The sequence below is a fragment of the Diadema setosum genome, chromosome 12 (assembly GCF_964275005.1).
Source record: "Diadema setosum chromosome 12, eeDiaSeto1, whole genome shotgun sequence".
Lineage (NCBI taxonomy): Eukaryota > Metazoa > Echinodermata > Echinoidea > Diadematoida > Diadematidae > Diadema > Diadema setosum.
Window position 1 is genome coordinate 27,732,292 of NC_092696.1, and position 25,864 is coordinate 27,758,155.

Here is a 25,864-nt window from a genome sequence, read left to right on the forward strand (position 1 = left end):
GAAAGTTCCGTATTTCTTGAGTATGAACACAGAAAATAGAAATACTCTTGAATTGCTCATCATTGCGCTGCGGAAATCAGTGCATTGTGATATTTTTAACTCGTTTTTTAAACTAATTTGCCCTGTGAGGCGTGTATGAGTGGCGCGCAAAGAAACCAGCAAATTGTTTAAATCCTAGGAATGTATTAACTCTACACACTGGCACTGCACACTCGGGTTCGGTGGTCATTGTTTGAATCCGGAGATTCAAAACTACAGGCCGTGTCACACCTTTCCGGGCAAGCCTTGCGTGCGACTTGCGAAGAACAACTACCCGGAGGTCCCCGCAGATGACTCGCAGATGACAGTACCTAGCACGTATCTCACCCGTAGTCGCCCGGTGGTGGCACGCAAATCATTTTTACCATATTAGGCCCTGTCACACCTTTCCGGGCAAGTTACGCGGGCTTGTTGCATGTGGGGATTTTCCAGCAAGCCGGACAATTTCTGAGGGCGGACAAGGATCTGGGCGAGTTTTGCATGTGTCTTACTTTGCTGGACGCGTTCTACTTAAGTTCTACTTTCGGGTATTCTGTGTGACCTGCGTGTCAGGCACGTGGGGGCTGACAACTCAGTGAGGGAATTCCTCTGAAGGAATGGCAGAAGTCCCACAGAATGTCATTATCTTGGCCCTTGGCGTTACAGCTGCGAAGTGCCTGCGTAGGAGTTGCCTGCGAGGTTCTGCGGCTAAGGGCCTCCTACTGGCTTTCAGCGTTGACCTCTGCTGGCAATCCCCGCGACTCACCCGGAAAAAAGTTTTGGTCATGTTCAAAACTTGACTGCGAGTAAATCGGGCTTGCGTGCGCACCTCCGGGCAACTACGGGCGAGATACGCGCTAGGTACTGTCAGGTGCGGACCAACTGCTGGAAGGTCCGAGAAGCAAAATTTTTTCCCCGCAAGTCAACCCGCATGGCTTCCCCAGACACGGTGTGACAAGGCCTTGAGCATGCTCAAAACTCGTTCCGGGTGAGTCGCGGGGGTTTGCCCGCAGATGTACACGCAGAACACCAGTAGGAGGCCCTTAGCGGCAGCACCTCGCAGGCAACTCTCACGCAGGTACTTCGCAGTCCCCGTATTTCGCTCGTAGCTGAAAATGGATCGGTTTCAAAGCTCTCATGCAGGTCACACGGAATACACGCATTTAGCAGGTAATAGATAGCACGCCTCTAGCAGTAAGACGCAATTACGGAACTCGCCAACATCCTTGTTCGCCCGCAGAATATTCTCCTGCGTGCTGGAAAATCCCTACTCGCAACAAGCCCGCTTAGCTTACCAGGAAAGGTGTGACAGGGCCTTTAGGTACTTAATTTGCAGTCGAGTGAAGTGTTTTGTTTTTTGTTCTCATATGTGAAGCGTAGTATGTATATATACTTTTGTATTGCAGTGATTGTAATACAAATGATCATAATAATGACACTGATAACAACTCCTGTGTGTAAATTCGGCTATGGTCTACTATCCCCCTCCCCGTTTCCTGTTTTCTGAAGGGTCACAGAGTGAAGGTTCTGCTTCTCACTAATCCATACAATCCGCTGGGGACCGTCTTCACACGAGAACATGTTCTGATGTGTCTTCAGTTCTGCAAGAGGTACGAAAAGACTAGGCGTTACTTTAATATTCGTCTTACATATAATAATATGTTTGAATTCCTCCATAAGACTCACTTGCTGATTAACAGCATGACGATTCCCAGCTGGTGTCGTCCTAATACACGTGGTATGCCAATATGGTATAAAAATATCATATACATCGAAAATTTATCTCTTTGTAATTAGAACATATATTGTAACTGACGTGATGACAAGATGTGATGCAGGAAACATAAAAACACACACACACACACACACACACGCACACACACACAAACTGATAGTGGGTTTTTTTAAACCGTATTGAAATAAAACAAACAAACAAACAAACAAACAAACACACATTGTAGAAAATATTTATTTTCCACCTTCCCCTTAAAGATCCTGTGATGGATTTCACCAACCTTGGCAGAGCAGAAATCCTACGGTGATAGGAACTCAACTTGTTCAAATGGGCATCTTGCTTCCTTGGGGGGTCGGAGGGGGGGGGGGCGAAGACCCTCAAATCAAGAAATCTTTTAAAATCAGTAGTGAACCAGAAGCGAAAGAGTTTAGTTAGTACTATAGTATATGCAAGTACAGTGGCGATGGTAGTTTTTCGCTTGTTCGTGACAGATCCGGGGGTTTCCCCTCGGAACCAAACGAGGAGGAGAGGGGGACCAAGTTGGGGCCCACTGTTCACATTTTAAGCTTCTTCCTGGAAAAAAAAAAGAAAATTGTTCACCAAACTTTGTAGGTAGAATCTCGAGGGTGGTAAGATCTCAGTTTGCTCAAATTGGCACCGCGCCCCAAATTAAGGAATCTTTAAAGATCTTCTTTTAGATCGAGAAGTGATAGATCTTAGTGAAATGAGTGGGTACATTGGTAACTGTGTAATGTGCTTTCAAGTTTGTTCATAGCGACTCCTCTCGGGGCCCGGGGGACCAAATTTGGGTCTCATTTTCAAATTTTCAACTTCTTCTTGAAAACCTCATTGAATAGTGGATTAAGGACCTGCTTCTCTTGAGGCAGAATGGATAGCTTTTAGTGCTTTGAATAGAGTATTGGTGACTGTAGTTTCAAGTTTGTTGGTACTCGTATCAGTATATCTTTGCAAGTCAAATTTCAGACTTTGGAGTTATGAACATGTCGGAGTTTTCTACTGGCTATTATCATGCACAAGCATTTAACATACATAGGGCTACAAACAAGTATCTTAAATGGTCTCAACCAGTTTCCTCTTGGAACTGCCTCTTGGGATCAAAACATCAATGTGTGGAAGGCAACAAGTTAACATTTTCCCCAACCTGTGACTTTCCCTCCAGACACGATCTGCACTGTGTCGTCGATGAGGTGTACGTTTGTAGCATCTACGATCCAGACACGCCCCACTCCAGCCTCTGGGGCTTTCACCCCGACCAGCTCCCCGATAAGAGCAGGACTCACGTCATGTGGGGCTTCAGTAAGGTCGGTTGAGAACTATCTGACAAACCAAATAGGGCCTATAAATAACGTCAGAGTACGTGTGTGTAAGCATAGTGGGCAAAGACTAAATGGAAGTACCCGAATTCATAAAGTCTGCACAAAGTTTAATGTAGAAAGGAATGTACAAAGAAATGGCCAATATTCAATGAGAGAGAGAGGGGGAAATAAAAACTTAAATCCCTTAACTAAAATCCTTTTGAAAGATTCAGTACGAAAGGAATCTGTAATAGACTTTGATAGCAACTAAGAGGCATTAGAAATTTGAAAAATATATGAACACAAGGCTCAATGCGGGTACAAGGACCATGTGAAACACAAATGAATGTTAAGATGTACATGATTAAATAAATGCACAGTGCCAAGCTGATTGCATTCCCTCAATCAACTGATGATAGGAAGCAGCATCCTTCCACACAAAAAGGATCCACAAGGCAACGCGGAGATCACCAGACCCTGTCACCGAACATCAAATTGACCGCGTCTGCACTAGCCAGAAGTTCAAAGGATCCTGTTAAGACGTCCGGATAATGAGACGAGCAGATGTGTCATCATACCACGATCTCCTGATGACTACTCATGAGACTCCACGCCTCAAGAAGTTTGCCAGCACATGCAGGAAATGTACGCAGAAGATACAGCTACCTTAGGCCTCTGAGGGACACAGGAGTTAAGGCAGCCTTTCGGCACGGTTTCAGCTACTACAAGAACAGTTTGATGTTGATGAGGCAGACACTGAGAGACAGCGGCAGGAAACAAAGAAACTGTGCCACGATAAAACCTGTGAAAAGCGCTGGGAAAGAAAAGGGAGACACAACGCAAAGAACTCTCGCGACACCACTCAGAAATATGAATACAACAAAGAAGGGGGAAAAAAACACCTATGGTTAAGAGTCGCACAGGAGCAGCTATAGCAAAAGGCGCATACGTACAGTGGCTGCTGATAAGGTAAAGAGAAACATCAGAAAAAAAATATCAAAACGAGGCTACATTGACGGGCTGGCCGGAAAGAAGCACAAGGTGCGGAAACAGGGGAATTTGAAACACTCGTAGGCCTACATGTTGACCAAGAAACTCGCCAACAAGTTCCAGTAGAATAATAAGCCGGTGAAAAACATAAGAGCGCGGCCACACACTCAAAACAGCAGAACAACTGAAGAGATGGACTGAGCACTAAGAACTGCTCAAGAGATCACTACCAGCAAATCCCCTATGTAAGCTTATGTATCCCACCAGCAGAGACAAACCTCCAAATCAAATGGGATCGACCGACCGAGACTGAAAAAGCCATTACTCTGTAAAGAACGCGAAAACAGCAGGGCTAGATGAAGTACCAGCAAAAGCCATCAAAGCCGACTTTGAGACAGCCCCCCAACATGCTGTTCAATCGTTTCACCAAGATCTGGTAGAGGGGAAGATCCGCGGGTGGAGAAGAAAGAGGGCATCCTCGTCAAGCTGCCAAAGAAAGGAGATCTAGGAAGTGCCTGGTGAAGTCCCAAGTCGAAATCTTCCTCGAGCGAGTGAAAGAGGTGGTTGATCCCGTCTTCCGAGACCAATAGGTATAGGCCTCCGCCAGAACAGATCATGTGCCTACCAGATTGCCTCCCCGTACATCATTGCGGAGCAGTCGCTTCCAGAGTATAGAATCTCCCTTCTACATTAACTCTATTGTGAGCGTAAGCAGAGAGACGTTGTGGCAGTTATTGTGACACTATGTGGTACGAGAAAATGTTACCAGTCTTAATTATCCGCTGCCCGTATCAGGGCATGACGTGCAAAGGAGCACACTCCGTCCAGTTGTTGAAGCGCTTTGAGGTCAGGACTGTGTACTTCGCCAAGGGTACTAATTGCTGTCGCCTGTGCTCTTTCTGATCATCCTTTGTCTTTGCCTTGTGTCTCCTGTTAACTGTCCAAGAAGCAACCTAGACCTTTCATGTTACATTGTTTATATAATAAAGAATGTTGAACAACAACAACAACACTAATGGTCAACTCTCTGTAATGATATATCCCCTGTTGTAAATTTTCGAGTAATTCCATATTTCCTCATATCTTGATATCAGATTTTGTTTGTCTGATTTTTCTGTTCTTTCTTCGTCTGTTTGAATGTATCATATTGTTTATCATATTAAGAAGGCATTTTGATAGGAATTGTCCTCATCTGGACTGATGTTATGGTCGTTGTGTGCTTGGCAGGATTTTGGAATGTCCGGCACTCCCGTGGGTACAGTGTACTCGTGGAATCCAACCGTCATCCGTTCTCTCGGCTGCATCGTTGATTTCGTGCAGGTGCCCCATTTTATTCAAATGGAAATGGCAGAGCTCTTGGAAGACAAAGGTATGTCCTAATTTGCATTTAGTCTGTTTTCGAACAATACTATATCTTTGCTTCGATCACTTAAGTCAATAAAGGTATGATTTTTGCTTTGAAAATGAAGTGTTTCTTCGCAAAACGATTTTTTTTTCAATTCTGGTCAATTTGAGATATTTGCGATTAAACCTGATAAAGAACAGAGAAAATAATAAAATAGAATATGGGGTAGTTTTAGTCATATCTTCAAGAATATTCCTCACCATGCAACAACTGAGGTATCAGGGAAAAGGTTTTGCTTTGCTCTATCTAATGATGGACTTACAAATGTTCAAGATGGTTCTGAAAGAGATGGTTAGGTGTTGGCTGAGATGGGGATTAGGATTAAACCACGTACATGAAATATTGAGAGCATACAATTCTAAGTGAAATTAAAAGTTATTTGATGAAAATCGGTTTTGAAATAGCTGAAATGATATACACAAACAACGCAAAACCATACTGTTCTTATAAAAGGCGTGTCCCATAGAGCATTAGCTATAGAGTGTCCAAATTTTACTCTAACGTTGTAATGAGCATGGAATATACATGTAAAACTGTAACTACAAATAAACCTTATACATGTGTTTCTGTAAATGCTGTAATGAATGGTATACATGTATATGTGTTTCTGTGAAAATTGTAATGAATGATAATTTGTTTTGGGGGAAAATTACAGCTAGTGCATGCACGTTAAAGATGAAAGGCAAAACCAAAGAAAACCCATATTGAGTTTAAAGTGTAATTTTTTCAGACTTTGACTTACACTTGAACAGTCCAGATTTGAATGGTTTTTTTTTGTTTTGTTTTTTTGCACGATGAAAAAGAATCAATTTTGCAATGTTTCCTCGGTGGAAGGTGGGTTAAAGTTAATTCCTCGAGGTCACAAGCATTTGAGTCTCACATTGTGTCAGTTTGTGTTTGTGTATGTGTGTCTGTGTTTAAGCGTGTTCTATTCATGTATAACTTATCTAGCTATCTCTCTTTCTATTTATGTGTATATATACATATACAAGTTATATATATATATATATATATATATATATATATATATATATATATATTTATATATAAATGCATGTCATATTTGTGGTAGTATATTTCATAAATTATACCAAATCTTCTTTTGATTTTTTTTTTTACGTCAGAGTGGCTTCAAAATGTTCACTTTGCTACCAGTCGAAGATTGCTTCGCGAGTCATCAGAAATTGTCATGGTAACGCTGGACGAGATTGGAGTGCCTTATGTCAAACCTTCTGCGGGTTTCTTCATATGGGCCAACTTCAGCAAGGTGTGCCGTTTTTAATATCATAGTTTTCTCCTCTTTTTTTTTTTTTTTTGGAATTCCGAATAGTAACAAGAGTTTCAGATACTTAGCATGCTAATCAAATCATAAGATTAGAATTATTGCTTCAATTCATGAACTTATTTTTCCCTTTTTTATGAAAATTTATTCAATATTTTTAATCATGCTAGTTGGCAACTTTGGCCAAGTGACATAGCTCTCTACTTTTCTTGAGACTCTCAAGGCTTGGTGGACAAATGCAAACTTTTGACCCCGTTGCGCATTCGTAACAAGCGACTGGTGACTTTTGCACAAACACATGTCATGTGCAATGGAAAAGGTGTGTTTCCATCTTGTGTATTGAACACAAATACACACACACACTAACAACTCTTAGCTTGCTACCATTCTCTGACATCGCATTAGAGTTTCGTGCAAATTTGAAGGGATCTGACCCCAGATGGAATAGTGTAATTTATGCACATAATAATACCTCTCCTCCTTCTGTGAAGTTGTTATGTCATTAACCTTGTTCATTGTAAATTGTTATGGATTTTATCATCCCAATCATCATACATTCTGAAACTCTGTACCCAGTAGTATAACTTCTTTATAGAGACTTAAAGGCAAAAGTCTAAAAATCATCTGGAGGTCCCCTTTAAGGGAAGGTGCTGACTGATGTAAGCTGTAGGTGTCACAGTTGTTTCCCCCAATCCATTTTGTCTTTACCAACCCCTAACTTCTGCACTCAATCATTTTCCTGCGATTAGTATCTTCAGGAAGATTCCTTAAAGGGGGAGAGCACCCTCGCGTCATCTTTCCTTCAAAATGGTATCGCTATTCTGTCTGGAGCGGCATTTTACTATGACAACGAGTACGGCTGGTTTCGCATCGTATTCTCTATACCCCGTGGTCAACTCATTGAAGGTGAGTTCCTTTTGCGCAAGCTATTTTACTTGACTCTCTTAAGCCCCGTTTTAACGGAGCCTTTCAAACTTGAGTTACCGCGGTAGCCTCTGGGTAATCTTTTCTAATACTCCCTGTTAGAACACTGCTCGGACGTTGTCGCGATAACTTTTGCTGTTTGCTTTTGTGAATTCCTGCTGTTTTATTGTCCGATGCGAGGAACTTTGTTCTTCCGTGCACGCTTTCCTTGAATCGGGTGCGTCCGCGTCGTTCTTCCGGGCACACTTTCCTTGAATCGGGTGCGTCAGCATTGTTCTTCCGGGCACACTTTTCTTGAATCGGGTGCGTTCGCATCGTTCTTCCGTGCACACTTTCCTTGAATCGGGTGCGTTGGCATCGTTCTTCCGTGCACACTTTCTTTGAATCGGGTGCGTCAGCATTGTTCTTCCGGGCACACTTTTCTTGAATCGGGTGCGTTCGCGTCGTTCTTCCGGCGGGGCACCCTTCCCTTGAATCGGGTGCGTTCGCGTCGTTCTTCCGTACACACTCTCCTTGAATCGATTGCTTTCGCGTCGTTCTTCCGTGCACACTTTCCTTGAATCGGTTGCGTTCGCGTCGTTCTTCCGTGCAGTCTTTCCTTGAATCGGGTGTGTTCGTATCGTTCTTCCGTGCACACTTTCCTTGAATCGGGTGTGTTCGTATCGTTCTTCCGTGCACACTTTCCTTGAATCGGGTGTGTTCGTGTCGTTCTTCCCTGCACACTTTCCTTGCATCGGTTGCGTTCGTGTCGTTTTTCCGTGCACACTTTCCTTGAATCGGTGTGTTCGTATCGTTCTTCCGTGCACACTTGCATCGGGTGCGTTCGCGTCGTTCTTCCGTGCACACTTTCCTTGCATCGGGTGTGTTCGTATCGTTCTTCCGGGCATGCACACTTTCCTTGAATCGGGTGCGTTCGTATCGTTCTTCCGTGCACACTTTCCTTATATCGGGCGCGTTCGCGTTGCTCTTCCGGGCACACGACGGCCGCGGTGTACTAATTCAAATCATCGTTATTGGAGATTGATGCAGAACTTGACATAACCTCTGAGAAATCATTTGGCATATAGGCCTACCGCCAGTGTGTTATACTGCCCTCTTACGGGCAGTGTTTGAGATGTATGTTATATTGTTGTTGTACAACCTTCGCCCCTTTCGGCCGGCAGTTTGTGTTGCGTGAGCATAATAAAGATTGCTTAAACCTTAACTATTGTGACTGGTTATCCATCCCCGAACGATGTTCTTTTAATGGCGTGGTGGCAGCTACATGGGATCAAGTACCCTGCTCTTCCCTCATTACCGATGGATTTTATGCATGATATGGCAGCCAGTCGGTCGGCAAAACGTGTCGTGATAGGTAGTTATGGTTTGCTCGCATCTGCTGTAGTCCCATACATAGCCCTTGAATGGCTGTTCCCCGTCCCCTCTTGAGGCAACGACCTCGCACCCAGGCCCGAGAGAGAGGCCGCCCCTACCAGTACCAGTATTCTAACCAGAAGTACAATGTACCATGTACCTTACAGTGTTTGCGATTCTGAGTCAATTCAAATCAAAAGAAATGAAAGCAATGAATGGATGACTGAGGATGATTATGTCGGTCTTGATTATGATGATTTCTGTGACGATTATGATGATGAAAGTTATGACAGTTGTGATGAGCCCTTCGGGGACCCTAACCAACCTCGTCCCCATGAGGATCTAGTATTGCATGCTACTCGGTGTGATGGCGTCAATCCAAGTTCATGTAGCATTACTCCTCGTCCTGTCCCTATGTGTATGAGTAGTCTTGGTGTTAGTGAGTCCAGTCGTTCTAATGTTAGACATACAGTTCACAGTTGCCCAATCTGTCTCGTGGCCAATCGCCCGAACCAGCATCACATCAGTGATTGCTCATTCCTACCAGAGCATGAAAGAGATATCATTACATGTGCTCGCCAAGCGGCGTCCGTCCTTGGCTACTCTGATTCCCTGTGTCCATATGACAATTATCTGGATGATTATGATGAGCTAGATTCAGAATGTGATTTTTCAGAAGTTGATGAATGTTTTGATGATCTTCATGACAGTTTTTTGTCTACAGATATCGTCTGCTTGTCTGCTAGGGTATGTGTTGCTGATTCAGACTGTACTAGTCTTGGAGATGCAAAGGATATGTCAGATTTAGACAGGTCAATAGGGTTTCAAGACAATTCTTACTGCTATAATCGTGGCTCATCGGAGTCGGATGAGTTCCACTTCCGGGTTGATCAGTCGCCACAGTCTCCAGTAGCTAGTCCCTCAGTGTTGCCTGAAAAGGCCTGTATGTCTCCCTACATTGATCTTGACCATGGCCAACAGAGTGTCCGCGTTACTCTTGTCAGCGGTTCTCCACAGAACTTGATTGGCTATTCAGTGTTTAAGAGTCTTGGAGGTGTTTTAATGGACTCTTCTGAGGCTTATTCAGTTGACCGTTCTTCACCGTATGCAATCATTGGAGGGACGTGCCTTACACTCACAAGAGATGGGAAGGCATTTCTCTTTGAAGGATTAGTTGTTGACTCTCCGGATGTTTTAGTTGAGGCAGGCATTCCGTTCATAGTGTTACACGACATTACCATCCGTCCCGCGAAGCGCCGCATCACAATTGGTGATGGACCTTCGTACACCTATGGTCCTGATCCTACACCAGAGGCAGATATTCGGCTGTCCCGTACGCCTTCAATGTCTCTCAGCCTTCCCCGGTACAACCCACCTTCATCCATCCCTGATGATGTGACCGAACCTTCACCAGCCAGCAACTGTCACCACCAAGGCATAGGCCTACGCCCCTGTTCCCAGGACGCTGAACCTGCACGTCAGTGTCTAGCCCAGTCTGAGCTAGCCATCATTCGCACCCCTGAGATGAATGGCACCATCCCTGATGTCACTGATGATGATTCCTGTGATGCCCTAGCCACACCTCGTCATCTCTGTGGCTGGCCAGCATGTCAGCCATCTTCAGATGTCAACCAGTGTTCCTTGGACACCTCACCCCCTGATGAGCTTCCTGTGGATGTTCTAAACATCAGTGTTGGTAGCACTACCACTCCTCATCGACACAGTGGGCCCCCCGACCATCCTCGCATTATCAAGATCAATGACCCTCCTGGGCGCCCCCCAGATGCATCCAGTGAACCCCGTGCCTTCACCAATGCCTCCACTCCTGGAGGTACATCTCGCTTTCCACGGGGCGAGAAGATTACTGCCCGTCGTCTTCATCTTACCACACCTGTGATGTCTCCAACCCCAGACATTGCTCCTCACCCTCAACCAGGTCACTACACGTGCTTGCATGTAGGACCCCCTCCTGGTCGTCCTCCAGACATTGACTGTATATTCAGAAGCTCCCTGATAATTGATAACCCCCATTTTTGACCTCAGCTACCAGATGTTCCTGGACTCTGACTTGTGAATTGAATTGTGTGCCACATGCCTGCTTTATTTTTATAAGTTTGTTAAGCCATTATATTTGTGTAAACAGGTAATAGGATAAATGGATTGTTGTTGATTAAATAATGCAGGATTTTTAAGGTTATCGGTTATTTTTTATCATTATGTATAATGTACATGTGAAATTAGTGTTTAGAAGTGAGACAAAAAAAAGTGTGCTGTATAAGTTTGTGATCTGTTATGTTTTATTTGCAAGGTAATATTGTAAACTTTAGTTGATAATTATGTTAGTTATATTGGAATTTTTGTTTATAATGGGTGAAGTTTGTGTGAATTGTGTATAGTTCTGTAACTTTTGATATTTTGGTACTCTGAGATTTAAAACTGGCACTCTGAGATTTAAAATTCAGGTTCATTTTTTGTTTGTTTGTTTTGTGTTTGTATGAAATCTATGCACAGCATGCATTTTTCCTTTTTGAGCATCTTATATTACAAAGTTGCTAATATTTTTGTTCTGGTCTAAAGTGTTTTGTATTGATTCTGATTCATGTCATGTACGAAGACAGTGCATGTACAGCTGTATATTGTTATTGGATGCAAGTACATGTTGTAGTACATACATCATGTAAGCAGAAAGTTGACTTGCACATAGCAACTTGTGCAAATCTGAATAACGTACTGTATACCGTTTTATGTGTGCAGCATACACATGCTGGTTTTGACAGCAACTCAAGTATAAGTCAGCATTTTTATGTTTGTGTTTTTGCCTTTCAGTTTGCCCAGTGTGTATGATTCTTTGAGTCATTTCCTATGTCTTATGTCAAATACATGTTGCACACATTTAGGAGAGGTGAGATTTTTACATACGTATGTATGATGTTCGTTTGATTTTTGTTGTTGTTGTTGCACATGCAAGGGAAGAATATCAGTAACAGGTTTATTGATAAAGAAAAGATAAATGTATGTATGATGATAATTTGTCATTATATGAAGTTTATATGATATGCATGGTAACACATTGTACATGGCATATACAATGTAGTTTTGATGGACCTTATGTAGCTCATTCTCCCCCTTTTGATATGTAAGAATCATGTGTCAGGTCATATTGTATGGAGTGACGTCAATGTTGGAGTCCGTTTTTGATACACTTGAAGGACAAAATATGTTTCGGAAGTTTGAGTATGTTTTTAAAAGTGTAATACACCGTACAGGTGAATTTGATCTCTGCGTTTTTCTGATACCAATGTATAATTAGTTTTTATATACATGTACAGTACATCTTTTACTGGATGTATCGTTGTCAGTTGTTTCGTTTGGTATATGCCAAAGGGTTGTAGTAATAACTCACATCATAAGTTAATGATGACATTAAGGTTTTGATATTGCTTCATCAGATGGGTGGCTATTTTCAGCGGCTTTCATTCACATGCGTGTCTTATTCATAACGATTTGAATACATGTATCAGGCATTATTATGAACACACCACATTGTTGTTTTCAATGCCATGTTGCTTTCATTTGATTTATCTAGGGATTTTCGTCTTTACGCTTTTACAGGCTATGTTGATGTTTATTTGGTTCTAATGTAACAACATTGTGTGTGGTGTGTATGTGCTTTAAGACTGTAGAGGAAAGACAGCTATAGTGTAGTGTTTATGTACACTCGTTCCAAATCCCAGCATATGTTAGAAGATAATTGATTACAGCTGTATGTGCTGTGTTTAACAGTGTTGTAACAAAAGAGTGAATGAGAGTGGGGAGACCATGGTACTTACATGGTACGTAGGCCTACAGTAGTAGTGTTTCATATTGTGAGAAAAGGTAGAAAGTGAGGTAGCTACATGTGTTTGTATGATATTTGATAGTTGACATTGTGAAATATTTTCTGTTTCATTTACACCGTAAAGTAGTTTGTTTTATTAAGTGTTGTTTTATGATTGGTAGAAGATGTTTGTACAGGGTATGTATGAGGTTGTGCATGTATAGCATAGGTTATTGGTATTTTTGTATGGGCATGATTCTGATTGTTGATCCAGTGAGTAAGTACTGTATGATAGCAGTGCTTATCATAGTGTAATGTTGGTGTTTCATATTAGTTGGGTGTCAGTCAGTCCATACAAGTTTCTAGAGACCGTGTCTATATGGGGATAATGTTCGTATTAATGTTATCCAATCATTGAGTGTTCGTAATGTGGTCTAGCTATCCACATCATTAGTCAGAAGTTTGATTGGTTTAATTCCACACACATTCTTGGCATATTGAATGTATATGATTATTCCATAGCCAAGGGTTTCCCATTGTGTTATGTAGAAGAAGACAGAAAGAAGAAAGTGATCACGCCAGTGTGTTATACTGCCCTCTTACGGGCAGTGTTTGAGATGTATGTTATATTGTTGTTGTACAACCTTCGCCCCTTTCGGCCGGCAGTTTGTGTTGCGTGAGCATAATAAAGATTGCTTAAACCTTAACTATTGTGACTGGTTATCCATCCCCGAACGATGTTCTTTTAATGGCGTACTGTATATCACCTTCTTTTCTCCCTTCTAGTCCATCCATGGTGCATGGAAGTTTGGACAAGTTTGACCCTGTGGGGCGTAAGGGTTAAGGAAGCTCAAGTATTTTGGTACGGGTCCACTGTCGGTATCAGAATATTAATGCATCACACAAACGGACGAACACACTCTTCTAACATGAGCGAGTGCCTGGACAGATGCACCTAAGTCAATGGACTCCTGTTGTGTATTCACAATTATTACTTCTGTCTGAAATAACGTCAATCTCAATCATGTCAGTGGCATTTTGAAGTATTCACTAAATTTTCGATAGAATTCATGAATAACATTTCAAGTTACAAGATTTGCAAATGTACATTTCTGTTTGCGAATTAATTTTTATGTGCTATTCCGGGTCCCTCAGTATTGACAGCTCTCTCTAAAGTCCGCCGCACACTATACGACTTTCGGTCACACAACTAAGCGACTTCGGATCTGAAATAAACAAGCGTGTTTATTCTGAAGCTATTGGGATTTATTTTGGATCCAAAGCATGTCAGTCGTGCGACCGAAAATCGTATAGTGTGCGGTGGCCTTTGGACAGAGATCAGTGCTTTCATGCCGATCAGTACGTTCATCATATCCTGGGGGTGTTTCGTAAAGCTGTTCGTAAAGTTACGAACGACTTACGAGCGACTGGTGATCAGTTCTTGTGCTGAATTATGGAAATTCTGATAAGTATAGCACTTCAGAATTGTTCACCAGTCGCTCGTAAGTTGTTCATAACTTTACGAACAGCTTTATGAAACGGGGCCCCTGACTCACAAATATATGTCTTATAAAGTAATGCAGTGTCTGGATGGGCACTTTAAAGATATCTTTCACCTGTTTTCCGTCATTTTTGTTGTGTTGTTGTTGTTGTTGTTGTTGTTGTTGTTGTTGTTGTTGTTGTTGTTGTTGTTGTTGTTGTTGTTGCAATTACAGCAATGAAGAGACTGAAACAAGCCTTCCCATCGCAACCTGGAACCATCAAGGTGGAGCGAAACGCAGGGAAGGGTGTGTCAGGTATCATCTGTCCAGTGATCGACAACGTTCAGCGCGGCAAGATCAGACACCAGGCAAAGTTAGGGGTCAAGGACAACCACCCAGAAAAATGCCGTGAATGGGGTGGACGAATTTAAGCCAAACGCGAGTTTTTACCAAGGAACTTATTTGAATCTCGTTGGTTTGTCCTTCCCAGTCTAAATCAGATACTTAATTGCTGTCTAGTTCATCGCTGATCCCGTGGTTGTCTTAAAGACTCTTCATTTTCAAATTTTCAAAGTGATAGAGCTACGTTATTGTTTTGAGTAAGTTGATTAGCGGCTGTAGTATTTTTTTTTTTAATGGCAGATCTATTGGTAGTCGGCTATCCCCCTGGTTGCGTGGGATGGGGAAGGAAATTAATGGCCATTTCTCGGTACATGGCAGGTATTTTTGCGATTGTAGTAGAACATAGTTGTGCAAATGGATACCATGCCCCAAATGATCCACCTCCAAAGGCATAATGCTTTTGGAATGGGGAGGGAGGGTCAAATCAGAGAATCTTTACAAATCTCATCTCTAGATCCAAAAGTGATAGTGCTATGATTGAGTAAGTAACTTATGGTGGCTGCAGTTTTAGGTTTGTTCATGACAGATCTGCCCCCCCTGGAGGCCGGGGCACATTGGAGAACGCCTTTCCGATTTGTAGCTTCTTGAAAACACATGGCCAATAAACTAACCAAATTTGAAAGGCATTTGATATGCATTATTTTGTACTCATAGCATTGGTACCATGCCTTAAATCTGAAAATTACAAATCATAGAACTAAAGTGGTAAAAGTATGTTCATTTGTAATCTTGAACATTTGTATTATTATTATTATTTTTTTTTTTTTTTTTGGGGGGGGGGGATTTTCACATTCCAAATTCTTCTTGAAAACACACGGTCTACTCTGTCACCAAATCTGGCAGAAATATCTGTACAAATTAGACGCACATGCCCCCCCCCCCCCCCCCTGGCGTGGAACTCCAGAGGTCAAATTTGACTATCTTAAGAAGGAAAAAAAAAATATCTTCTGTTATAACTTCTTGAACCTAATGTACCACTATACAGAACATCACTGCTGTTTTCTTGTACATAATCTTGTCGGGCTCTAATGGACGTCAGCCCTATTCCTGGTCATGATAAAACAGTCAAACTGCATGTCTATTAAGTGGTCAATCAAAGGAGACAAGAAGTGACCGTCATAGATAGCCGACCGCTATAGACGGGTAAAGATATTATACCGTCAAACTGGCTACCCAAGGGATATAGAAAAAGTAACAGTTATTTACAACTGACCGTCATAGACGGACATTAAACACGACTTCCCTCTGGGGAAGTTTAGTGGCCGCTATGAGGCAGATGGCCATTACGAGGCAGGTTTGACTGTACTTGTGTGCAGGTGTACATGATTGTGTGTAGAGCCATTGTAATGCAGGGAACAAGACACTGGATGGGCTGCGAAACATTCTTTGTTGTTTTGTTTTCTTTTCTTTTCTTTTCTTTTCTTTTAGTGCGAGGTAATACCTCGGTGTGAAGGGTTAGGCAGTGTCCGGCATTTGTTGTGTCAAGGGTCAATGTATACCCACCCCTCCCCCACCCGCCCCTTCACACACACACCCATACACCAACACACACACACACACTGGATTTGAGAAATCTCTATGTAGGACCTGAAGTCTCCCCCCCCCCCCATTGTATTTAGGCAGCGGTCATGCCCCGAGACAAATGCACTTAATTGCAAGTCCTTTGAAGGGAAGCTCGCTCTTGAGCATACCAGTCATACCAGTCACCATAGCGACATTTTATTTTCTAGTTTTTTGTGATCTCACGTCGAAATAGGAAGAAACTAAAGTAAAGATTTGTGCAGACAAGATAATCAGAGTATTATGAGACTGTCACATCATCCAAAATTTGCACATGTTGTTGCTACCAATATTTTTTAAAGTAAAAAAAAAAAAAATGTTAGACAGTAATTACAATTATGTTGATGTCAGATCCTGATGAAGCCAGTGCCCAAATTTGCATACATTTTCTTTTCTAAGGAAAACAGAAATGTGAAACTGTAAGTACTATTTACGTACGTTGATGTCTGGTTCTGACAAAGCCTGTAACTTATTCTGTGCATGTCACTTTACTTACTCAAAGTCAACTTAAGATGGTCTGGAATTGCACTTTGAATTGTTATGCCCACTCGTTCATGTACGCACGTATGGAAAGACTTATTTTGTTTTCTTTTTACTCAGGGTACTAGCTAATTGTACAAGCTCTGCTTTTTGTGCAAGTTCCCTCCATAACCCCGATATTCCTTCCTAGCGAAAACTATTTCAGCTCATATAGTGAATTCATGATCAACTATGTAAATCACGTGCATGGTTGTGTCTATATGTCTTTGTATGTGGTGCGGTACATGTACTATACTTCTGTAATTATATTACATTTACTGTTTGCATTTGTATCGGTGCTTCACGACATTTTTCCTTTTTGTACAAAATTAATCGTTTATGCTACTTTGCAATCATTTTGTATTATTTGGATATGGAAACAAATGAATACAATGAAATGAACTTAATATGTCTGCCTTTCCAACCATCCATTGCACCTGTGTCATTCTTTGTTCGTGAAGTGAGGTTGGAGATTGACCTATCACCAATCGCAGAAAAATCTGTACCTGATTATGTTAATTCAGTTTATACAGAGAAGACAAAAAACTCTTCATGATTTATATACATGTACTAATTTGAATTTATTTCTGTAACATCAAAACAGTGCGATATACGACCAAAAGAGAACATGATATTGTAACATAATAGAACATACAAATACTGAGCATGGTAACGTTAAACATATTTTGCGATGCCTGTGCAATCAGTTTAATACTTCTGAAAGATATCATTCAAATAGGAAATATAAAATATTGATACATAAATAGTAAGTCGCTGGAGATTCTATTTTGTCACAAAGTCATTTGAACAATCTTATAGTCATCCATTATACAAAGTGTCAACGCCATTGACTGGGTGAGGGTAAATAGTAATACAATGATAATGATGGTAATGATAATAATAATAATAATAACCATGGAGCTACTATATACAGGTAATAAGGTCTTACTAGGATATAGCCTCTTCAGTGTTGCCACTGCTCTACCAGAGGGCCCTGCCATTATTATTACCCTAGGTTTGCCAGGTAACCATTTCTACACCTGGGTCGAGAGGGACATTGTGGGTAAAAACATCTTGTCCAAGGACGTAAGCGCTTTATGGATGTTCTAAAAGAAACGAAAAATATTTCCCGAGGTCAGATTTGCAACTGTCAGAACAAGTGCAAAGCGGCGTTCCCACTATCGTGCGATCCGTTACGAACGCCACGATTGGACGTTCGTAACTGATCGTGGAAGTCTGTTGAACTCGTCTGAAATTTCACGTTTGGATACGAGGTGATGCGAGTCAATACGTGTTGGTACGCCAGGATACGATATGGTCACGATTGGTCTATTTCACATATACGATCTGGTTTCCAGTTCAAATACGATCTAATAGGATTGTCCCGATCAAGTCCACGATTGGTACCGATCAAACACGATCGTTACGATCGGGATCCCCGATCTGGCACATGCAGCTACGTTCCAATACGAATAACACGAACCAATGCGGACTGTTGAGATAAGACGCGATATCTTTCACGATCGGGATCAAAAGCGACCCCCATTTAAGGTGCGATTGGACCCGAATGGGAATAATATAATCCGGCTGACAGTGGATTTTATTGTTTCCTTACATTTTGCAGAGTGATTAGGCCTACTATCCACAGATGGCAAGGGTTGACAGGTTTAGGTTGATGACGACGTTTTGAAAGTTTGGTTGATTTGGCTTGATTTATTGTTTTATTTAACAATGTTCAACATAACTGATATACACACAACAGAAAAGTAGCTCCCCTGATCAAAATGATATCACTTTTTAACAACAAAAAAAAAAGATTAAACAATATTATTTCTTAGAGGTATTACTGCACGTATTGACAAACTTCTATGTGAAAAATAATGGGAGTGATCGTAATAGTCATGTACGAGTGACCTATACATGTACAACAATGGACACTTTAAAAGTCACAAAAGTTAATTTTGTGGGGTATATGAATTATTCTGCTTCTGATGAATGTTTCAGAGGTGTTGTTATTTTATCATCCATTGTGTCACCCCCTCCCCTTATTCAATATCAAGAGTACAGTTTTGCATTTCTTGCTCCATCTTTACAGTGTGCATGCTTACTCAACGAAGACATAGAATTTCGTTATGCTCTTTCGACATGGGTTGTATAATTAGATGTTGGTTGCATTATCTGATAACAATCCTAAACTGAATTGATTTTGCAGTGAATGAGAGTTGACCATAGCCATTTTCCTCTAAAATTGTGTTCAACCAACCACAAAAACAAAAACATAAAAAGTGTCACACAATGTATGTGAAGGGGTCAAACGACGATAATCATGAACAAAACATAAAAAAACAGAATACATTTTTGTACTGGATCCCCCCCCCCCCCCCCCACAAAGAAAATACTCTGGCAAAAAGTAACCATTTGCCTCTGATGTGTGCTCACTCATGCACGATTCATGAAATCATTCTCATTTTTATACTGACGATAGTCAATACGTGCAGACATGCAATTGCCATTTTAGTTTTGCTCTTTTTTTTTTGTAAAAAAAAAAAAGTTACCCCATTTTGATTATGGGGAATTACTCCTGTTTTGTGTGTCTAAATCTATAATACAACTTTCATTTCATAAAATTATTTACCGTTTGGAAATAATAATCTAAAGATGCAGGCTACCTCCTAACGGAATACAAAATATACACAATCTGCGAGTAAAATAAAGGCAAAGGTGCAAAAATAAGCGCAAGGGAAGTGAAAAAGTCTATCCCGATCAACACGATTAAGAAGCACGATTAGATACTACTTGCTACGCTTTGGTACGATCCCAGACAATCTGATGCGATGATCACGATCAAGATCGAATTAATCGTGTTATTCGTAGAAAATTTTTGAACCGTCAAAAAATTTTTCTACGATTAACGCAATTGCCACCATTGACCTCAAGATCTGATACAATCCGATACGATCTAATAAGATCATCACGATTGCTTCACGATTAAAACCACGATTTCAATCGTGGCGCCAATCGTGATAGTGGGAACGCCGCTTAATGCGTAATAGCAGTTGTTTTTCCCCCTTCTTCTTCTTTAGCTGGCAAGTTAGGCCTACTTGTATGTGGGGTGAATGTAACAATTATGATGTAACCCTAATACTGTAGTCTGTTCTATTGAAGACAGATTAAAAAAAAATCAGAATGATAATGCTCATATACTGAGATGATAATTACAATACTTGTACTTATTTTCGTTGCTATATACACTGTAGTAAGATTAGGAGAAACGACTGAGAGTAAGAAAAAGAAATCTTAAAAGTAACCCAATTGAACCAACGAGTTCCCACCACTATACTAACGTACACTACGGAGATATTTTGTGTTAGGGCTCCTTTTCTATCTTATTCCCGCCCAGAAACTGGCCTGATTAATATATCGCCCTGCTGGGCCTGAATGAAGATAATAATACTGTCGAAGAAGAAATCGGCGAAGTTTCCCTGATGCTCTAGTATACATAAATGCAAAAGCGTAATGATTGCAGCTAACCACACAGTGCTGGTTCTAAAACACACACACACACACACACACACACACACCAACAGTTTCTTGTAGGTTCATTATTGTACATGCAGGATAGTGTTCGAACTGGAGTGTTGGCGTTTTGCGCGCTCCTAAAACAGTTTAGACCACATTGCGCCGATGCTGCTTCCGGCCATCCCGGCAAGAGTCAAAGCGGCGGTAGTCGAGCCCGCTCCTGCAGCCTGCAAGAGAGCAACCGCGCTACCAGCAGCAACACCGCCCCCATTAGCCGTGGCGGCCATGGACATCAGCGAAGCCGCCCAAGATCCCGCCGCAATTCCACCTGCTGTGAAGCCGACAACGGGCAAAATCACCGGTCCAGCCACGTAGAGAACGGCACCCCCAGCTACGCCCGCCAGGGTACTGGTCGACAGAGGGGAAGCTTTGCAACTGTTAATAGAATGAGAGGAAAATCGAAAGTACAGTGGGAACACTGTTAAATCAGGACCTTTGTTTATAAAACACGACAATTGACTTGTTTTAATAGGTTTCTCACTATAGGCCTATCAGGTAAAAACAAAAAACAAAGAAATATAACGAGATGGGACCTGGAAAGCATTTGCTATACAATTTAATTATGAGGGTTTTGCTATAGCAATCCGACGTCTTTATAATGTCCACTCATCAAAGATACGACTTTAATAACTGTATTTAATACTTGATGGCATGCTAAAGACGGTTACGATAACTTTCTCGTAAGTGGTTTTGTCGTTTGTTGTCGTGGGTGTTGTTGTCGTTGAGGGAAAACGCACTATCAATTACGTGGCTGTAGGAAATTGTACAAATATTTCATAGGATAGAACGTATCAGTGACATATAGGCCTGTGTGAATACGCGCTATCCATTTAAAAGTGAGTTCGTAACTTACAAGTAAGTTTCTTCAAATGCTAGTAATATGATTCATGCTTCTTATTGTGTCTTATTTCAACTGATTGAGAATTTTTTTGCCCTTCATCCACGTAAGATAAACACCAATTCAATATTTTAGCAATAGTCATGATACTATAAATCATGGGCATTACAATTATAAATATAAGTTGGACTCGCACCAACGACCTTTTGTTTAGAAAAGAGTCACATAATACAATCTTTGCGTGCAGCAGGTACCAATGATTAATTTTTACTACGTATTTCTTCAAAGTAGTGTTTCTTGACTCGAGTAAGGCCAAAAAAAAAAAAAAATCGTTGTATTGGCGTAACCCGCCCGACCCTAAACAAAAAAAAAAAACAACAAAAAACCCGACCCTGAACTTTTCCAAAAAAGAAAAAAAGAAAAAAAAGGGCGCGATACGGGTTTGCGATTTATCAAAAACAACAACAACAACAGCTGGTGTCGGAAAATGGCCGCGAAAACGGGAACACGCATGCGGTCTCCAATGGGTTCGAGTGGGGGCCAGGGTGTTTTTCCATGTCCAAAATATGATTCTCTTTTAATATTTATTGCTTTAAACCGGTGATATAACAAACTTTGGATGCAACAGACCCTCTCTATCGAATGGGGTTTTGTTAAATATGAGTTTTACACGTAAAATACAGGTAGCAAAAAAAAAAAAAAAAAAAAAAAATCCGCCCGCCCGACCCTACTTGAAAATCTCATGTTACGCCAATACATTTTTTTTTTTTTTTTTTTTTGGGGGGGGGGGGGGGGGCTAATTGCCCTTCATCAATATAAATTTACAAACCCTCATTATTCTGTGTATTATAGTGATCTGTTTGGACATAAAATATAAAATAATTAAATTTGATTATGGCATCTCCATACAATCATATTTGAATAACTTCAACTCATTTTACTTCGGTGATTAGACCAAATAGGCCTACCTTAAACATAGGGTTTTCCAACACACCAACGATCATCGGGACAAAATGTCCCGTACGTAACAGTCCCATACGTAACACGTCATAATGTCTTTAATGAGAGCCTGCAAACTAGAGCTTTTTACCATACGTATCAAACTTAATTTGGATAAACTTGAGTATTGTGACTTTTATCACACTGATAGTTACAAGTTATTTAATAGAACACTTTCTGAGATCTTTTAGGGTGAAAAAAGTAAAAGTTCCATTTATTTTTCTGGTAGGCCTACCATACGGAACGGCGCATACTATTTTCCCTTCTAAAATGATGTTGTTAAAAGTGATTTTTCACGATTTTACATGATTATTCTTCGATAGGAAAAGCTTATCTTGGACTTGCCCTGAACGTTCAAAACTATTATAGTCTGGCTTCTAGACCATATCTGCCTTGTACAACTTTGCCTTCTAAATCAACTCCCCTAACAACCAAAGAAGTAGTTGATTGAACTGGACGGTCCTATCCAATTAGAGAGAAGAAGCGCAAGCAGTGCGCAGCGAGCGCTTGTGATATAGGGCCTACTCTTTGCCCCGCTGATCTCTATGTAGATTTCACAGAGATCAGTGCATAACCGCAGCAAAAAGATGACTTCGCCCCGACCGTTGAGGGCGCATTCTGCTGGCAGTGACGAGGTAGCATCGTTTGGAGCACAACTCCAGTAAGATACCCCGTCCACTTCCGGGTTTCTTCAGCTGACAAGCAAAAAAAAAAAAAAAAAAAAGGGGGGGGGGGAGCTCAGCTCATTCTCTCCCATCCCATTTCCGGGTGTTATTAAAAAAAGGTCTTCAGAGAAAACACATAACCTTACCGCCGCCATACTTCAAGATCTCTATTTCTATTTTAGTACCACTTACGTACTTCCGGGTTGAAAAAAGTGTGGGGGCCCAAAGTGATAACACCTTATGTATTCCTTTGTATGGTGCACAAAAAGTGTGGGGGCTCCCACGGCCCCCACGGCTGCGCCGGCCCTGATAAGTACATGTAATGTGATTAAATTTAGGATTAGGGTTCAGGATTAGGGTTAGCCTATAGGACACCGACATCAACCTTACCCCAACCCTACGTGAACCCTAATTCTAAAGCCACCTAAATTCAATTATATTACTTATATATCAATTACCCTACCGGAGTTGTGCTCCAAACGAGGCTACCAAGGGACTAAATTTGGCAAAGGATCTGGAAAGGTAAAAGTGAGAAATTCAAATTCATCACCCGGTCTGATTAGTGAAGTAAAATGACCTACAAGATCTACATCTTTCCTTTCCTTTTTTTTTTCCTCACGGTGACTTACCATGTAAATATCAGGCTAAAAGCCAATGATACAATGATCGAATTCCTCATTCCAAAAGCCATGGTACAAGCCGACAACCTGTGGAAAAAGTGCAGATAAATAAAAGAATCTCTCTCTAATTTGTCAAGGTACATGGATAGGAAAACAATGAACCCCACCTTTCCCTGCCCATCTACCCTTCTCAGTGCTAATGTAATTTCGTATTCATTGAGATATGTTGAATTCTCAGCAACCAGACAACACCAAAAACGCGTGTTGGCGCTCACAATTTCATCTGCCACTCTCCGCGAATTTCACAGCGTACTCTGTACGTGATAGTCACTATACTGTATGCACAGCACACAATCAGATTGTCTTTGCTTAGCGATGCGTCTGATGCGGCGAGACTACGAACGGTGGAAGCGAGCTTGCGATCCAACATAACATTCTTCGACTGTTCGTAGTCTTGCCGCATCAGACGTATCGTTGACAAAGATAACACTCTCGCCGCATCCGATCCCTCGTGGAGAAGCGTTCACAGCAATATGTAGCTGCATCCTCCGCCTAGATCATTGGCTAGGCTCGGTCGATCGATCACTGCAGATAGATGCACATTGCGTTAGCCTAGTATTTTCAGACACTTCTCGGCAGACAAGCAGCACGCGAGACCTTCGTCGAAAGGCAGCCCGCTAGCAAAGAGTCGGTAATTCTCTTCCCATCTTGGGTACTCCTTGTGTGGGCAGTGCACATTGTACATTTTGACACGCGAAGAGTTGCTTTGAGCGGTGACATGCACGTTCGACATCAGTTTCAAAGGCGGATGTAGCTTTTTATTGGGGGGGGGGGGGGAGTTGACCCAATGACAATTCTCTCGCCAGTAATCAGCTAATAGGCCTCCCCCCAAAAAAGTCTTCATAAATAAATAAATAAATAAATAAACAAATAAATAAATAAATACAGTAATTTTGTTGATGCCAATTTTAGCGGCCCAAGGGGGGGGGGGGGGCACAGAGGTCAACATGTTCCGATAACACCAACAGATTTGGTTCGAATTAACTGGAGTGATTGGTGATATGCTATTACCCATTTTCTCTATGAAGTTATTGCAGTCCGGTAGAGTGGTATTCGAGATATGACATAGACACGTAAATATAGGCCTACATTAGTCAAGACTAGAGCCCCTACTCCACTATAAACCTAGCCCGAGTACTTTGTTGTCTTATTAAACACAGCCCAGTCGCAGTAAAAGCCGTGCTTCGCACGGCGTCTGGTCGGGCTAGGGTATTATAATCATCAGCTTCATGAATACACAGCAACAAAATAAACCACAAATACATTTAGTGTCATGGTATTTCAGCGATTTACCTTTTAGAGTACATTCTCCCAAAAACAATCGAGAAAAGACAATGAAGTCCTATGCAATAAATTCGCAAAGTTCAAATACACGTTTTGGAAAATATGCCTAAATAGTACGGCAGGGCGGGCCAAAGGGGTTGATGAGTTGATTTTCCCGCATTGATGCTCAACATCCTCCTCAAAATACAAGATTAGTCAACATTGATTAACGTTCCCCAAAATTTTTGTGTCTCATTTTCCACCGAAAGTTGCAAGTTAAATCGGTAACTGTGTAAGCGCTAATTTAAAGTGGTGTTTCGATATTTCATACGGACGTGTGCTTACCTTTGGCTGTTAGGTCCAATCTTTGAGCAGGAAAGTTCCTTAAATAATGTCAAGTCGATGAAACGACTTGCTTCAGCAAGCAAAACATAACAGAACAACCACCAACAGTAGTCTCTCCTCGCTTACAGAAGCTCGCCCGGTTCCTTTTATACTCAAGTAGACTCCAAGAACGTGTGGGGAAAACCCACTAGGTGTCGTTGCGCAATATTTGACAGCGCGACCGTGCGTCTGGATAAGGTATTGCGAAATGGGGGATTCCCCAAACGCGTTACGCCACTGTCCTTTATCTGACCCCTTGATTTCGTCCTACAGGGTTTAGGACAAATTAGCCTTTTGTCAAGGCCCTTTAGTTGTATGGTGAGGAGAGCGCAGCTGAGTGAGTTCCCCTGTCACGCTTCGCTCGCTCCATCATACAGCGAGAGGTCCTTGACCAAAGGCAATAAAGGACAAAATGGACAAAAGGGCAAAGGACAAAACGGAATGTAGCGGCATCTGCAACGTCCAATATTATGGATCAGCGGCTCTTTTCCCCCCACGCTTGCGTAATAGCCCTATAAGACAAAATAGATTACTAGTACACGTGTACAATAGCGAGACAATAGGCCTACACTGTAACTGTTCATCTATGCAGAAATTAGGTGATAGAGAAGGAGTGGAATCTCCGCCCAATTTGTGCAAATTTATGCGTATAGG

The 25,864-nt window shown here is 41.6% G+C and overlaps 2 protein-coding genes across 2 annotated transcripts in view; one reads left to right on the forward strand and one right to left on the reverse strand.

The window, feature by feature from the left end:
* The window catches only part of LOC140235841 (1-aminocyclopropane-1-carboxylate synthase-like protein 1), a 34,277-nt gene extending 19,525 nt beyond the window's left edge, over window positions 1–14,752 (forward strand). Inside the window, exons 7-12 of the mRNA XM_072315839.1 lie at window positions 1,528–1,628; window positions 2,934–3,075; window positions 5,287–5,428; window positions 6,589–6,731; window positions 7,496–7,652; window positions 14,556–14,752. Of these exons, the coding sequence (XP_072171940.1) occupies window positions 1,528–1,628; window positions 2,934–3,075; window positions 5,287–5,428; window positions 6,589–6,731; window positions 7,496–7,652; window positions 14,556–14,752 (882 nt within the window). The remainder of the gene's footprint in view (window positions 1–1,527; window positions 1,629–2,933; window positions 3,076–5,286; window positions 5,429–6,588; window positions 6,732–7,495; window positions 7,653–14,555) is intronic.
* A 5,706-nt stretch (window positions 14,753–20,458) lies between these two features.
* Window positions 20,459–25,235, reverse strand: LOC140235570 (interferon alpha-inducible protein 27-like protein 1). Its single transcript, XM_072315575.1, has 3 exons — window positions 25,172–25,235; window positions 23,513–23,590; window positions 20,459–20,756 (listed from the first exon to the last, which is right to left on the reverse strand). The coding sequence occupies exons 2-3, from the start codon at window positions 23,572–23,574 to the stop codon at window positions 20,459–20,461; spliced, it is 360 nt and encodes a 119-aa protein (XP_072171676.1). The 5' UTR covers window positions 23,575–23,590; window positions 25,172–25,235.
* Between the last annotated feature and the right edge of the window lie 629 nt (window positions 25,236–25,864).